The sequence below is a fragment of the Malus sylvestris genome, chromosome 17 (assembly GCF_916048215.2).
Source record: "Malus sylvestris chromosome 17, drMalSylv7.2, whole genome shotgun sequence".
NCBI classification, from domain to species: domain Eukaryota; kingdom Viridiplantae; phylum Streptophyta; class Magnoliopsida; order Rosales; family Rosaceae; genus Malus; species Malus sylvestris.
This window is the reverse complement of record NC_062276.1, coordinates 989,582-1,003,575: the sequence shown is the minus strand read 5'-3', so window position 1 is coordinate 1,003,575 and position 13,994 is coordinate 989,582. Positions and strand designations below refer to the sequence as shown.

Genomic DNA, 13,994 nt, shown 5'->3' with positions numbered 1-13,994 from the left:
GATTTAAGTGGATGGACACATACAATAAAAAAGGAGACACACAAAAACGGTAACAACAGATCGGCGGCGCATTTTCTCCAACTGAAGTGGAAATTGGGGTTTCCTACTTTGTGATTGAGAAAGGTTGGGGAATGTGCACACGTGTACCAACCAGATTAGCCAAAACAAGTGAATTGGCCTTTCATAATAGTTGAGGAATGTGGGTGGCACTGTGGGCCGGCAGCGCGTGAGGTTGCGGCCCAAGATGTTGGTTAAACCGTACGACTTGATTGGAGGGGTGGTCGGACTGGACCACGTGCCTTTTCCATGAATTCATGATGTATCGACGCGTGTAATGTTATGAGAGGCGCCCCTGTCTCAGTCACAGACAAACGCATCGCCTTTTATATACCAAGTTTCAAAATTTTAGTACATGTTAGGTAGTTGCTATTCTCATAATTGATAAATTTTTAGTTGTGATAGGAATACGGATAGTAAATTACATGTTTTTATGAAAATGGTGAAAAGTTTTAATTTTTAAGTTATTAACCTTTTAACACATATAATTCACCATTTATATAAAAACACATGATGTATTATCTCGTTTAACGATTACACTGAAAGATCCCTCCTCATACTCGTTTTTATTAGTCAATGTGCATTTTGCTTGGTCGTATCGTCTCTTACTTTTCTACTAAGAATGAGTGGTTGTTTTTTTCTTGTTTGTTCGACTTCGAACTGCGAAGGAGTATCTACAAAAATGCTACATGTCTTATTATTTAACGACGTATCGAGTAATTTAACGTGTTTTTCGCTCTTATTGACTATCTTAGTATTGAATAAGAAAACAATACAGAAAGTTTCCTTGTCTTACGATAACTGCAGTCAAAGTAATCCCTCTTTCACATATGATATTTCGCCACTCACAAACAAGGTTTTTTTTTATATCTAAAATGGCTTCTAAGGTTGGTTTAACTTCTCATTTTGGTCTCTGAAATTTTGAAATCGATAGAAATGATTTCTGAATTTGTCCACCATTAATTATTTTAGTTATTTTGTAAAAAAAATTCTAGTAAATAACGTTGCCATGTGGGTCCTATGACTGATAAGGGCAATGAGTCAATTGCAAGATTTAGTTGATCTAAATACCACTTAACTCGATTATGTTTAACAAACTCATCACTTAGTCATTAATCTCTTGCTTGTGAATAACCACCATCTCATCTCATCTCACACTAACTTTTCTTCAACATGGTGCCAAACTTTTGAATATTGAATTGGGATATATAGAGACTAAAGGCCTAACAAAGTTATGCATGTCCATATCAATCCAATCACATTTTAAAAACCTAATCTCGTTTAACTCATCAAACGGACGCTAACATCTTTGTAAGTAGGGAGCCCATTTTCGCCAAACCACTGGTTTTATTGTTTTTTTGGGTACAATCAAATTATAACCGTTATAGCTAATGTAATTGCAACCAGGTCTGTCGGCTAATTTTACTATTAATTTTATGTTACATGTGGGACTTGCCGTGACCTTGATTTCCAATGGACTATTAGCCATCTAGAACAAAAGGGAGAAGACCGGGGTAACTCCGCCAATTAGTATGAAAGGACAAAGATACATATATCAAGATTCAAATCTCGTGATGAGTGAGATACTATCAACGTCATCGAGTTCAATGTCTACTATCTAATAAGGATCAATGCAGAATGGATGGTCCATGTTTTTTTCAGTCCGTGCAAATGTGAGCAAGAAAAGAAAACACCGTAACAAAAACGAAAAAAATTGTCTAGAGTTACATTTATGCCCATCATTTTTTTTTCCGATATCTGTATTGAATTGTGAATAGAGGGTCTACACTCTTTTGGTTGACAAAATGAGTTTTGTTAGTAAGAGAAAATTTGATCAAAATTCACATGCCCAAGGAAAAAACATAAATATTCCATCTGTATGGAGTAGCTTTATTATCTCTCTTAAAATGACACTCCTAGGGTCACAACTCCATCACCAATTTCGGATTCGAGCCAATTTGACAAGGAAAGAAAAGAAAGCCTATGATTACAATGTGAAAAAATTATTTCCAAAATAGGTCCTCCCCGGAAGCAAAACATTGAAAGAAACCAAAGTATGGCGGGTTGGCTTAGTTCACAACATCAAGAACCAGCTTGCGGGACTTGAGAACTGACCACTTCAAGCGCCGGTAGTACGCAGCTTGAAGTAGCGCCAGCGAGAGAACAAAGATCCATTTGAATCCCATCTGCATTTTCAAGACTCATCGTGTCAGGATACAAAATAGAGTCCGGCTTTCAGCAATGTCAATAAGGGAGATTGCATAATGAAACTTACGAGTTTCCTCTCTTCCATTTCTGGTTCTGCGGCCCAAGTCAAGAATGATACAACATCTTTCCCCATCTGCAACGTAGCAGTATTCGATTAGTTTGAGCAACCATTCAGAAAATAAGACTCACACGCTATATATACAGTTAATTCTATCGTAAACCAACCTGAGCCTCGGTTGCAGGAGTACCATCTTCGTACTCAACAGCACCATCATTAAGCATTTTAGGCATAGCAATTGCTCCCCCCGGAAAGTATGGATTATAGTGCAGGCCCTCTCGGATCTACAAAGACCAAAGAACATTTTGCAGTTGATAAGAATTACATGACATCACCTCCATTTCGTAGAACCACAAATACACGAACTCCATACACAAACATAATTCTCAGCAACATGGAGCTAAACACCAAATTGATGTTCACCGTTCAAATCTAATCTAATCTAATTAACTCCCTCAAAAAAAAAAAAAATCTAATGAATTACAACACTGACATTGATGCAAATACCAAACACTCACAGCCGAACAACAAATTAGCAATGACAACAGCACAACAGGGACCAGAGGGCTGACAAGCATACGAAATGGTATTTCCATTTTAGACAAAACTCAAAATTAGATGGGATAATAGTTGGGTCCGTAAAAGGCTAAATATACACTTTGCAATAGTAGTGCAAATTCATATAAACATGTAAGCTTTTTTTTTTTTTCATGACATCCACAATTTTTTTCAGAATAAATATATGAATAGAAATTACCTGAACACCAGCTGGAGGTTCACGGTAACCGGTGAGAAGGGCAAATACATAATTCTGACCATTGTGACGAGCCTGAAAGGACATGGGTGAGATATTTCCACGGGAGATAAAAAATACAAATCACTAAGAATTCATTAGCGGAAGACTGCGAGTACCTTTGTAATAAGACTCAAATCAGGAGGATATGCTCCACCATTAGCAAACCTAGCTGCCTGCTCATTTGCATATGGCTGCGGGAATCGATCACTAAGTTTACCAGGGCGAGTAAACATCTCACCCTCATCGTTAGGCCCATCAGTTACCTCAATCTCAGCTGCCATAGCCTTTGTCTCCTCTTCGGTATAAGCAACACCCACCAGATCACGGTAAGATATTAAAGACATGGAATGGCAGGATGCACAGACTTGTGTGTAAACCTGATGACCACGACGAATCCTGCAAGTAGAATTGAACTTGAACCATCAACAACCCACATTATGATACAACATTTCAGATAGAAAATAAGTACGGGATTCTTGCTTGGGGGGACACCAGAGTGCAGGGCTACGGATATAACCCAAAACATTTTGCAAAAACAAACGAAGCTCAATATATTATAAGATTTGACACCATTAAGCTTTAGTTGCATCCTGTAAAAAACTTGTATTCACAAGAAATAAATAATTGAAAACACACACACACACACACACGTGTCATGGATTCTGTTTGAACTTACGAAGCATGATCATATGAGCTAAGGATTCCCGCGTGAGGCCAGGGGTAGTGTGGGCTATCTAATCCGTGTTCAGCCTCATCCGCAGATGCAACAGTAGTTGCAAAACTTAACAGTCCTGAAACACCAGCTCCAAGGAGCGCAAGTGCTCTGAGAGACCTTGCCCCAGCAGACCCAGCATCATCTTTCTTATGTGCTAGGGAAGCCAATAATGGAGAGGCCTGCAATCAAGTAGCATACAACAACCATTATCATGATAATCTCGAACAGAAATTTACGATATTTCCACAAAAGAAAAGGTAAAGAGATACTTAAATGATTGTTTTCCTTCTCTTCATTAAATGTGAATGTCATTTACTCAAAGAAGCAAACATAACTCACAATCACAAATGAAAGATATACTAACATAACCCCAAAAGTTTCTGGATGTTATCATAAAGTTCCAATTAAGCAAACAAAAAGGACTGAAAATGTTGAATGTCAAAGAAAACAAAAAGGAAAACGAGGCGGGACAAAGGTTCTTACAGTAGATTGAGACTGAAGCTTCCTCCTCAATAACTGGCGGATCGCTCCTCCAGCCATTTTAGTCAATATTCCTGCCAGTTACCAAAACCAAATAAATTCAAAAAAAAAGAAAAAAAAGAAAAGAAAAAAAAAAGAACTCACAACTCATCGGTTTAAAGCATCCAATTAAGTGAGAGATTTTTCAGTGTGCCCAGAACATGAGCGGAACACCACATGTCATTATAAAATTGGAGGAAAGCTTTTCAAGTGTCCCTCCAATTGTATATTGACGTGTTGTGTTTCATCCCGTGTTGTCCCTCCAAATGTATAATGACATGTGGTGTTCCGCCCCATGTTCCGGGAAAATCCTGAGCGAGCAATGGGAGGCACAAAAGTCTTACTCTTTCTCAACTGACCATACATACTTGCCAAATTACGAAAACAAAAACAAGTCTACAAAATAATTCAAATCATTAATATGAATAAAACAACCATAAGATCAATCATCGAAACAGAATCCCGGCGCAAAACGGAAATCAAATTTTCAATCGTAAGCTTATCTTACTGATACTCGTAATCGACTACCATTTCTCGATTGGAACAATCACAAAGTTAAAAAATTTGACCGGCGCAACATATAACAAAGCATAAATACATACAGATACGAACCCTAATTCGGGAGGAGAGCGCAGATCTGAGGAGAGTTGGGGGAACCAGAAAAATGAGAGAGAAAGAGAGGGAGATATTGAAGGAACTCACAGTCGGACGGCGATTGGGTTCCGGGATGGGAAGGTCAAGGAGCTGCCGGAGCTTGGAGATCCAAAGGAACAAGGAGAGGAAGAAGCAGCTGAAGACCTTGAGAAAATGGGGAACGACGCCTTTTTACCACACGCCCTCTCTCTCTCTCTCTCTCTCTCTCTCTCTAATCTCTTTCGATGTAGCGTGATTGGTTCTGGTGGGCTGATTGGCCCATTTGTGGGACCCGGCGGGTTCTGTTTTTGGGCTGGGCTTTTTTCGTAATCGTTGGTTAATTCCACGCCACGGTTTCCTGTTTTTCGGCCACAAGTCTTCGTTTCTCTTGAGAGACGGTCCTTTTCGAATTATAATTGGGATTGACGTGTTCGGAGTTCGGAATTCGTAGATTGAGAGATTCGGATAATTTATTTTTAATTTTATGTTCCTCATTAGCCTATTTTACTGGCCACTTGTACAATGATATAAAAACTTAAACAACTCATATCTTTTTCTCTCTCTTTTGAACAGTCTAAATTTCTCGATCTGCGGGCTCCAAAATCTCATTTCCTTATAATTGTGCTCTCATTTCCAAATGTTGAGCTTCTTCAATGTCGAATATGGACTTGAAGTTGGACTGGACCGATATGCCTATGGTACAGAGTGGGCTTATTATGGATAGCATGTTAGGACCCTGGACGTTGCTTGTAAGGAGTAAAACACAATGTAGACCGATCATGAGAGGAGAAAAACTTGTGTAGGGGTGCTTCGGTCCGTAGCTGTCTCTCTTCAAAATATGAGATATAAATAATCGGAACTGGATCTTATCCGAACCCAAATAAACTGAGCTTCCTGAGCAAATGATCGGGGCTGTTGAAATTTGATTTAATGGCTACAAACAAAAGGCCTCTTTAAAAGTTATAATAATTGTAGCCGTTGGATCAAATTTCAACGACCTGAATTCTTTGATCCTTAGACTCAGTTTATTTGGATCTGAAGGGAGTCCGGTTCCTAAATAGTCAATAGAAAAATGACTTTCATACACGAAATTGCTTTTATACTCACTCTTAATTATTTATTTAAATTTTTTTAGATACATACGATATTATCTATCGAAGAAATAAAAGAATAAGCTAATTTTAATTCGAAAAAGGAAAACCAGAAAGAAAGAAAAAACAATTAGCCAAAGGGGCGGCAAAGGCACATGCGAAAGTGAATGGAAACCATTGGCGCCCAACTCTTTTGCTCCTCTGAATTCCTCTTCGACGATTTTCTCCTCTTCCAATCACTCTCTTTTCTCTCTATAAATATTTTCCTGCGCATTCATGGCTTCCGATGAAAAATGACAAGATTTACGGCCCCAGATCAAACTCATCATTCTCCTTTTTACGCGGCCAAATGGGTAGTTCTCACATCTTGCGCTGTTCTGCTCGGAGTGGCGCTCGCTGCAGATTTCCTCTGGGCTTCTTCTTCCTATTCTTCCTCTGCGTATTCCTTGATTGCTTCTAATTTGGTGCTTGATAAAGCTGGGACCTTTGTTGTACCAGATGCCACCGCCAATGAAGCTAATGTGGTGAGCCAATTGCATCAAATGCCCATTTTTCTGATACCCATTTGGAATTTTTTTTGGAATTTTTTTTGGAATTTTTTTTTGAATTTTTTTTTGAATTTTCAGCCACATTGTTTCGAATTGAATCTGGGGTTCTGGGAATTTAGAAGAAAAAGATGGGAAATTTATGCTTGAGACATGTAATTTATGTTGTTTTGGAATTTGGATGGTAAATATATGAAATTTTACTGTTTCCCATATGCAAATGGGTTTTCTTGTTTTGTAGTTGCTGGATGGTTATGAATTTTTTTCTCATATGCAGAAAGGAGTTGTGAAAGAAGCAAAGGAACGTGCTCCGCAGAGATTATTGTCTGGAACTTTTGCTGATATAGCTGCACCTGAATTACCATGGGAGCCTATGCCACCAGCACCCGTGCCTCGTCTAGACGGAGCTTCAGCACAGATTAAAAATCTCTTTTACGTGTTTGCGGGATATGGAACCATTGACTATGTGAGGATCTTTATCTATCTTGCGCTTTTCTGTTCGAATGCCTGATGAATTTAAACCGATTCAATAGTGCAATGTGATGTTCCTTTCAAATTGTTGGTTTTGTTGTTCATGTTACACGCCTTCGCGTTATAGGTGCACTCTCATGTCGATATATTCAATTTCACTGACAACACATGGGTGGGAAGGTTGGATACTCCGAAAGAGATGGCGCATTCCCATTTGGGAGTGATCACTGATGGAAGATACATATTTGTGGTATCAGGCCAATATGGTCCTCAATGCCGAGGGCCTACAGCTCGTACATTTGTGCTGGACACGGAGACAAAGAAATGGAGCAGTTTGCCCCCATTACCTTCACCTAGGTATATATTTTGGTTAAGTCTTGTGTCAATCATGCTATGCCATACTCTGTCAAAATACATATGGTTAATTTAACAGATAATTTGCAGGTATGCTCCAGCAACTCAACTGTGGAGAGGCAGACTCCACGTGATGGGTGGCAGCAAGGAAAACCGCCATACGCCCGGCACAGAGCACTGGAGTCTTGGTGTGAAGGATGGAAAAGCATTGGAGAAAGTGTGGCGGAAAGAAGTACCCATACCACGCGGGGGACCTCACAGGTTTCTTGACTCTACCCCTGATATTTGTATTGACATCAATTTTAATGACCTCAAAATTTTCCTCTCAGAAAAACTTGAATCCTGTGAGTTCGTTTTACTGTTTTCTAATCGTGATAATCAATCTTCTAACAGGGCTTGCGTAGTGTACAATGATCGCCTTTTCGTAATTGGTGGTCAAGAGGGTGATTTTATGCCCAAGCCTGGGTCACCAATTTTCAAATGTTCACGCAGGCACGAGGTATTATCGTGTTCATTAGACTATCTACCGTCCTTGGATTTTATCAGCTAGCCATGATGTTCATGACTTATCCCTGCTACTATCCTCCTTATAGCCTCGATTCTTACTGTTTCAGGTGGTTTACGGCGATGTTTATATGCTGGATGACGAAATGAAATGGAAAGTTTTACCTCGTATGCCAAAACCAGACTCTCACATAGAGAGCTCTTGGGTTCTTGTCAACAATTCTATCATCATCACCGGCGGGACAACAGAAAAGAACCCGGTGACCAAAAGGATGATCCTCGTAGGCGAGGTCTTCCAATTTCGCTTGGACAACTTGGTACTATTCTTCTCCCATCACTAGAAACTTTACATCAGAAATCATTCATTGTGCTGAAAATTTCTATCTACTTATATGTTGCAGACTTGGTCAGTGATCGGAAGGCTTCCCTACCGGATAAAAACCACGTGCACCGGTTTCTGGAACGGTTACTTGTATTTCACGTCTGGACAGCGGGACAGGGGACCGGATAATCCACAGCCTAGACAGGTCCTTGGAGATATGTTCAGGGCCAAGTTACATTTGTAGTCCAATTTTGTCACCTCAACCACTCGCACCTCCTTGGTTGCTAATCGGATCATTTTTGTCAGATCTTTTTTTCTCTACCTAGATCGTTGTTCGATAGATGTTACTTCGAACTTGTGTACACATTTATATACGAAAACTGCGAGTAAGCAAATTTGCCTTTCATTTTTCATTCTCTAGGTGAGTAGTTATGAAAAATGGGGGTAAGGCTAGCCGACATTCACCTCTTCCAGACCCTGCGTAAAGCGGGAGCCTTGTGCACTGGGTACGACCTTTAGTATTATTTTAAGAGGTCGCACTTGGTGCGATGGCAAGTGCCTTCGCCCATAAGCGGTAGGTCTCGGGTTCGAGACTTGGGAGCAACCTCTCCATAAATGGGGGTAAGGCTAGCCGACATTCACCTCTCCCAGACCCTGCGTAAAGCGGGAGCCTTGTGCACTGGGTACGACCTTTTTTTTTTAGGTGAGTAGTTATGACAATCGCATTTACAATGTATTGGCTACTTATATATTTATTTTTTTAGAGAAATGTGGAGCGATGGTCTTAAACTTTAGTTCAATTTGAGCTTTGGCTTCTGAACTAAAAATTCGTGAGTACTAGTTCTTGAATTTGTTATAATGTGGATCAATAGGTTTTTTTTGGCTAATTTCATTAGAACTTCTGTCCAAAATAAAGATTTTAAAAATGCAAAAAATGGATGAAAATTCTAACAAAATTAGTCAAAATGATCATTGCTCAACATTATTACAAGTTCAAGGAATTGTAAATTTTTAATTCATAAATCAAATTTCTAAAATTGAGAAATTAAAAGACCATGGCTCCATTTATCTCTATTTTATATTTTATTTTTATAATTATATTGGTTTAGAGTTATTTTGCAAAGTTTTTTAGGATAAGAGAAGTTCGAGGACTTGGGCTCGTTGGACATTGTGTTTATAGTTATGGGCCTTATGGCACTTTGCATAGGTTTATCAAGAGTTATATGTGTGCTATCTCATCGTGTTTGACTTGAGATTGACTTTTTATTTAAAATGGTTTTTAAGATTGACATAATTTTCTATTTTTGTTTTGATAATGAATATTGATAAAAATGGTTTATGAGTTTATGCAAAGTAAATCATTTTGGTCTTTATATGAAAATTTGTCAATATTCTCATTAAGGGATGAGTTGATTTGACAAAAATACCCTTTAAAAGGTGGTCATGTGGTCGTTCATGTGACAGTTAACGAGAGGATATGGACAAATTTTTCACGAAATGACCAAAATGATTTACGATGAACAAACTCATTGACCACTTTTTTCGATTTTCATTGTTAGAGATCAAAATGAAGAGCTCTGTTAATCTCAAAAACTATTTTGGATAAAGCCCTTTAAAATTAGAACTTTTAAGTATTAGAGTATGTAATACTCGTGTGAAGTCCAATAATCACACGACCCGAATGCTTAGTCACCTAAAAAGTGAATTTTAGAAGTGCTAATGGTATTTGAAGAACTTTTATTTAGGGAAGATAAAACATTTACCTCCTCTAATCATTCTAATTAATCAAGCTTAAATAAGACAATATTTAAGATCTTGAGACAAATAAATACAACATTGAAATATCATAAAGATTGTTCAGTATGTTCGAAAACGAGCACACACTATATATTATTATAGAATAATTTTTTTACTAACATAATAACATATGACGTATCGTTCTGTGTATAGACAAAAATCTCTCGAAATATCAAATAATAAAAATTAAATTGTTTGTTCATCAAATCATCCTATGGCAAGTTCCCAGCTGTGAGTGTGAGTCCACACAACGGTGCCAAATTCCGCGCTCGTATCCCTCCAATTCCCCCTCACTCTCTCTCTCTCTCTCTCTCTCTCTCTCTCTCTCTCTGTGAATTGTTCAAATCCCACCACTCCGCCATGGAGCTCAGTCCTCCGCACCACCGGTGCATTTGCTTGGAGACTGTTCGCTCGTCCTCCTCCTCTCACCGTCCTCTACTCGTTTCAATTTCGCCTCGGAAGACCAGGCTCCTCAGGTCCGTACCTTCTTTCAGATCGATTCGCCGGAGAAATCTGTGCTCCGCCTCCAGCTCCGAGACGTTGGTTGGGTCGCGGAAGGAGGACGGCGGCAAGCACAGTCAGGTCGTGAGCAAGAAAGACGAGGAGGAAGACTTGAAATCTTGGATGCACAAGAACGGGCTGCCTCCTTGCAAGGTCGTGCTCAAGGAGAAACCTTCCTACGACGAGAAGCTCCGGCCCATTCATTACGTTGCTGCAAGCGAAGATCTTGAGGTGACGAGACTGAGTAATTTAATTCATAAGTTCATTGGGTTTTAGTACTTTGAGTTTCTTGGTGATGGGTTTTTATTTTTTTGTTCTTTGAATTGTTGTGATTGCTAGGTTGGTGATGTTGCATTTTCGGTGCCGGATTCCTTAGTTGTGACTCTGAAGAGAGTGTTAGGGAACGAAACACTTGGTAATGTGCGTTGTTTATTGTTCGATTTCTCGACCTTTCTAAATGAATGTTCGTAGTCAATGGGATATGGGGGGCATACATTAATGTGTATTTTGCTTGTTTTATTTTGCAGCTGAATTATTAACTACGAACAAATTATCGGAATTGGCATGCTTGGCATTGTATCTGATGTATGAGAAGAAACAAGGAAAGAAGTCATTTTGGTATCCCTATATAAGAGAGCTTGATCGTCAGCGAGGGAGGGGTCAGTTAGCGGTGGAGTCACCCCTTTTATGGTCAGAGGCGGAACTGGCTTATCTTACAGGAAGCCCCACAAAGGTATCTTATGCTACGATCGCTGTACATGCTTCTGTTAAAGTAAGTTATGGAATTCTTCAGTAATTCAAAATGTTCTACCTTACCTTCTTGTGGTGATGAATCAGGCTGATGTTCATGCAAGGGCCAAAGGAATTAAAAGGGAATATAACGAGCTTGACACGGTCTGGTTTATGGCTGGTTCCCTATTTCAGGTATTACTCGAGTGTCTTTGACTGGCACCAGTGTTGTTGTAGCCAATGATATGGACTTAAATTTACTTCATTTTTCAGCAATACCCATATGACATTCCTACGGATGCCTTCCCTTTTGAGATATTCAAACAAGCTTTTGTTGCGGTTCAGTCTTGTGTGGTGCATTTGCAGGTAAGTTCTTCATTCCATTGGTAATATATTTTCTTGTTACAATTAACTCACACAAAAATAAGAAAAAGGGTATAAATAGTTTCTTAAGTGCTCCACATCCCTCTTGGTGCTGTGCATTTCTAAATCAAGCCCTCTGGATTGCTTACATATTTTTCCCCTTTCCGACACAGAAAGTTAGTTTGGCTCAAAGATTTGCTTTGGTTCCTCTTGGGCCCCCATTGTTAGCTTATGGAAGCAACTGTAGGGCAATGTTGACAGCTATTGATGGCGCTGTTCAACTAGTGGTCGATAGGCCATATAAAGCAGGGGAGTCTATTGCTGTTTGGTATGTTATTTGAATTTTTCAAGATTATGTAGCTATAGGGTGGCCTTATCATGTTACTGCCGTGTAGAAGTCATTAAAATGTAATTTGGTAAGATATTGCAGGTGTGGACCACAGCCCAATTCAAAGTTGCTTATAAACTATGGTTTTGTTGATGAAGATAATTCTTATGACCGTTTGGTGGTTGAGGTAAATTCTGGACAATTTCATAAACTCCGGTTCTGTTTATGTCAAATGTGTGTTTGTTTGAAGCATCCCATATTTCCTATGTGTTCCAGGCAGCTTTGAATACCGAGGATCCACAATACCAAGATAAAAGAATGGTTGCGCAAGGAAATGGAAAACTATCGGTACAAACTTTTCAGGTGTGTACTTAAAAACTATTTCCCTTAAGAAAGTTATAACATGATTTTCTGCATTAGTTCTTTAATCTGCCTCATTGCTTTCAGGTATACGCGGGAAAGGAAAAGGAAACGGTCTTCGATATGCTTCCCTATCTGCGACTGGGCTATGTTTCAGATCCTTCAGAGATGCAGTCTGTTATCTCTTCTCAAGGTCCAATTTGTCCTGTAAGTTAACATTTATGTCTCTCGTCTTTAACGAGGCCAAAATTTTTATGGTGATAAATGACATGCACTGCTGGATGTTATAAACTTGTAGGTGAGTCCTTGTATGGAACCAGCAGTGTTGGACCAACTTGCTGATTATTTTAGAACGCGGCTGGCCGGCTATCCAACTACATTGAGTGAAGATGAGTCTTTGGTAATCTTGGCTCTGTCAAATTAGTTGCGATACCAGGTTATTGCTAGGTGAATCCAAATTAATATCCTCACTCTTGCGCAGTTGGAAGACGCTAATTTGAATCCAAAGAAGCGAGTTGCTACACAGCTTATCAGACTCGAAAAGAAAATGCTCCATGCATGCCTGAAGGTGGTAGTTGATTTGATAGACCGGTTACCAGATGACACTGTATCAGCATGCCCGGCACCTTATGGCCCTTCGTTGAAATAAAAAGGTATGCGCGTTGCTTATGTATTTGTCATTTGCAACTATATTTGATATGGACGAACTGCGTGCAAAAACCACTAGTTTCTTTTTTGTGCAAGACCATGGAACTTCTGTGCACTACGTGATTTATTGGTTCAAGTGGGAGAACGTAATGCGGTTAAGTTGACGGAATTTTGTGAATGTGCTGGGATACGGGCAAAGAAAGTGTGCGCGTGGGAACAAATGTTACTGACTTTTACCCAAATTCCAAGTTTATTTCCCTCATCCAAACATAATGAACATTCTGCAACCGAGCGTGGGAAACCTTAAAAACTATTCGAACTCTATTTATCCGTATCTTTCTGGTACACAACATATGAGGTCTTGTTTCCTTGAGAACTGATCATTACTTGTGTTAGTTTCCTCGACAAGAATTTACTGCGTTTGTCTGTTTGAATCCGTTGTCGTTAGGGGATTTCTGGAGTTTTACCCTTATTGCGTTTGCTTTAACGTTAATTTCTGATTGCAGCCTACTAAGTTCCTTTCCAAAACCATTTATTTTTGCAGATAGATCGAAGGAAGTGGGCAACGTACAGGGCAACCGAGGAGAACCGTAATATTTGTCCATCGCTTCATCAGGCATCAACGAGGAGAGAATCAGGCATATTTGTATTCAGTAACCTGTAAATTCCTTTCCGCTTGCTTGTCAGCATACAATATGATTCCACCCGACAGTCCCCCATCGTCTATTCCCCCGATTTCATTTTCTTCCTCCCTTCAGATGAATGCGGTGCCAACTGAGAACCGCCTTGTGAACGGAAAAAGAACAAAGAGAAATGGAAATGGTATGAAGGATGCATGCCTTGATGATTTTGGTAGCAGATGTAATCTTGGTCATTCTCTGTATATGCGAATTGGGATGACCAGTCTCTTAGTCCAGTTGCGTTCAATGTACATTACTGAGTTCAGAATATGCATACCTTTTGAGTAAAATGTAATCTGTTGATTTCCTTGCCAC

General features: G+C 39.4%; 3 protein-coding genes and 1 long non-coding RNA gene across 10 annotated transcripts in view; 2 read left to right on the top strand and 2 right to left on the bottom strand.

The window, feature by feature from the left end:
• The window catches only part of LOC126612458 (uncharacterized), a 56,140-nt gene extending 47,168 nt beyond the window's left edge, over positions 1 to 8,972 (bottom strand). The window contains exon 1 of the long non-coding RNA XR_007619122.1: positions 8,787 to 8,972. This is a non-coding gene — a long non-coding RNA (uncharacterized LOC126612458). The remainder of the gene's footprint in view (positions 1 to 8,786) is intronic.
• On the bottom strand, positions 1,916 to 5,221 carry LOC126612454 (cytochrome c1-2, heme protein, mitochondrial-like). 2 transcript variants are annotated; one of them, XM_050280865.1, is made up of 8 exons: positions 5,056 to 5,221; positions 4,318 to 4,388; positions 3,796 to 4,013; positions 3,236 to 3,515; positions 3,081 to 3,152; positions 2,491 to 2,607; positions 2,333 to 2,398; positions 1,916 to 2,243 (listed from the first exon to the last, which is right to left on the bottom strand). In XM_050280865.1, exons 2-8 carry the CDS (start codon positions 4,372 to 4,374, stop codon positions 2,127 to 2,129), a joined length of 927 nt encoding a protein of 308 aa, XP_050136822.1. In that variant the 5' UTR covers positions 4,375 to 4,388; positions 5,056 to 5,221; the 3' UTR covers positions 1,916 to 2,126. The 2 variants fall into 2 exon arrangements, with proteins under 2 accessions (XP_050136822.1, XP_050136823.1); XM_050280866.1 differs by lacking the exon at positions 5,056 to 5,221 and adding an exon at positions 4,966 to 4,984.
• Positions 6,220 to 9,073, top strand: LOC126612451 (kelch repeat-containing protein At3g27220-like). 2 transcript variants are annotated; one of them, XR_007619121.1, is made up of 8 exons: positions 6,220 to 6,601; positions 6,900 to 7,088; positions 7,221 to 7,450; positions 7,538 to 7,708; positions 7,841 to 7,946; positions 8,062 to 8,268; positions 8,353 to 8,694; positions 8,977 to 9,073. XR_007619121.1 is itself a non-coding variant. In XM_050280863.1 (7 exons), the coding sequence occupies exons 1-7, from the start codon at positions 6,371 to 6,373 to the stop codon at positions 8,515 to 8,517; spliced, it is 1,299 nt and encodes a 432-aa protein (XP_050136820.1). In that variant the 5' UTR covers positions 6,220 to 6,370; the 3' UTR covers positions 8,518 to 9,073. The 2 variants fall into 2 exon arrangements, 1 of the variants encoding a protein (XP_050136820.1); XM_050280863.1 differs by having other exon boundaries at positions 8,353 to 9,073.
• A 1,194-nt stretch (positions 9,074 to 10,267) lies between these two features.
• LOC126611364 (uncharacterized) lies at positions 10,268 to 13,969 on the top strand. 5 transcript variants are annotated; one of them, XR_007618820.1, is made up of 13 exons: positions 10,270 to 10,802; positions 10,911 to 10,986; positions 11,099 to 11,304; positions 11,409 to 11,495; positions 11,574 to 11,666; positions 11,837 to 11,991; positions 12,094 to 12,178; positions 12,268 to 12,354; positions 12,439 to 12,558; positions 12,650 to 12,751; positions 12,833 to 13,004; positions 13,096 to 13,341; positions 13,544 to 13,725. XR_007618820.1 is itself a non-coding variant. In XM_050279598.1 (12 exons), exons 1-11 carry the CDS (start codon positions 10,431 to 10,433, stop codon positions 12,998 to 13,000), a joined length of 1,551 nt encoding a protein of 516 aa, XP_050135555.1. In that variant the 5' UTR covers positions 10,270 to 10,430; the 3' UTR covers positions 13,001 to 13,004; positions 13,096 to 13,382. The 5 variants fall into 5 exon arrangements, 3 of the variants coding, with proteins under 3 accessions (XP_050135556.1, XP_050135555.1, XP_050135554.1); XR_007618819.1 differs by having other exon boundaries at positions 13,096 to 13,357; XM_050279598.1 differs by lacking the exon at positions 13,544 to 13,725 and having other exon boundaries at positions 13,096 to 13,382.
• The last annotated feature ends 25 nt before the right edge of the window (positions 13,970 to 13,994 follow it).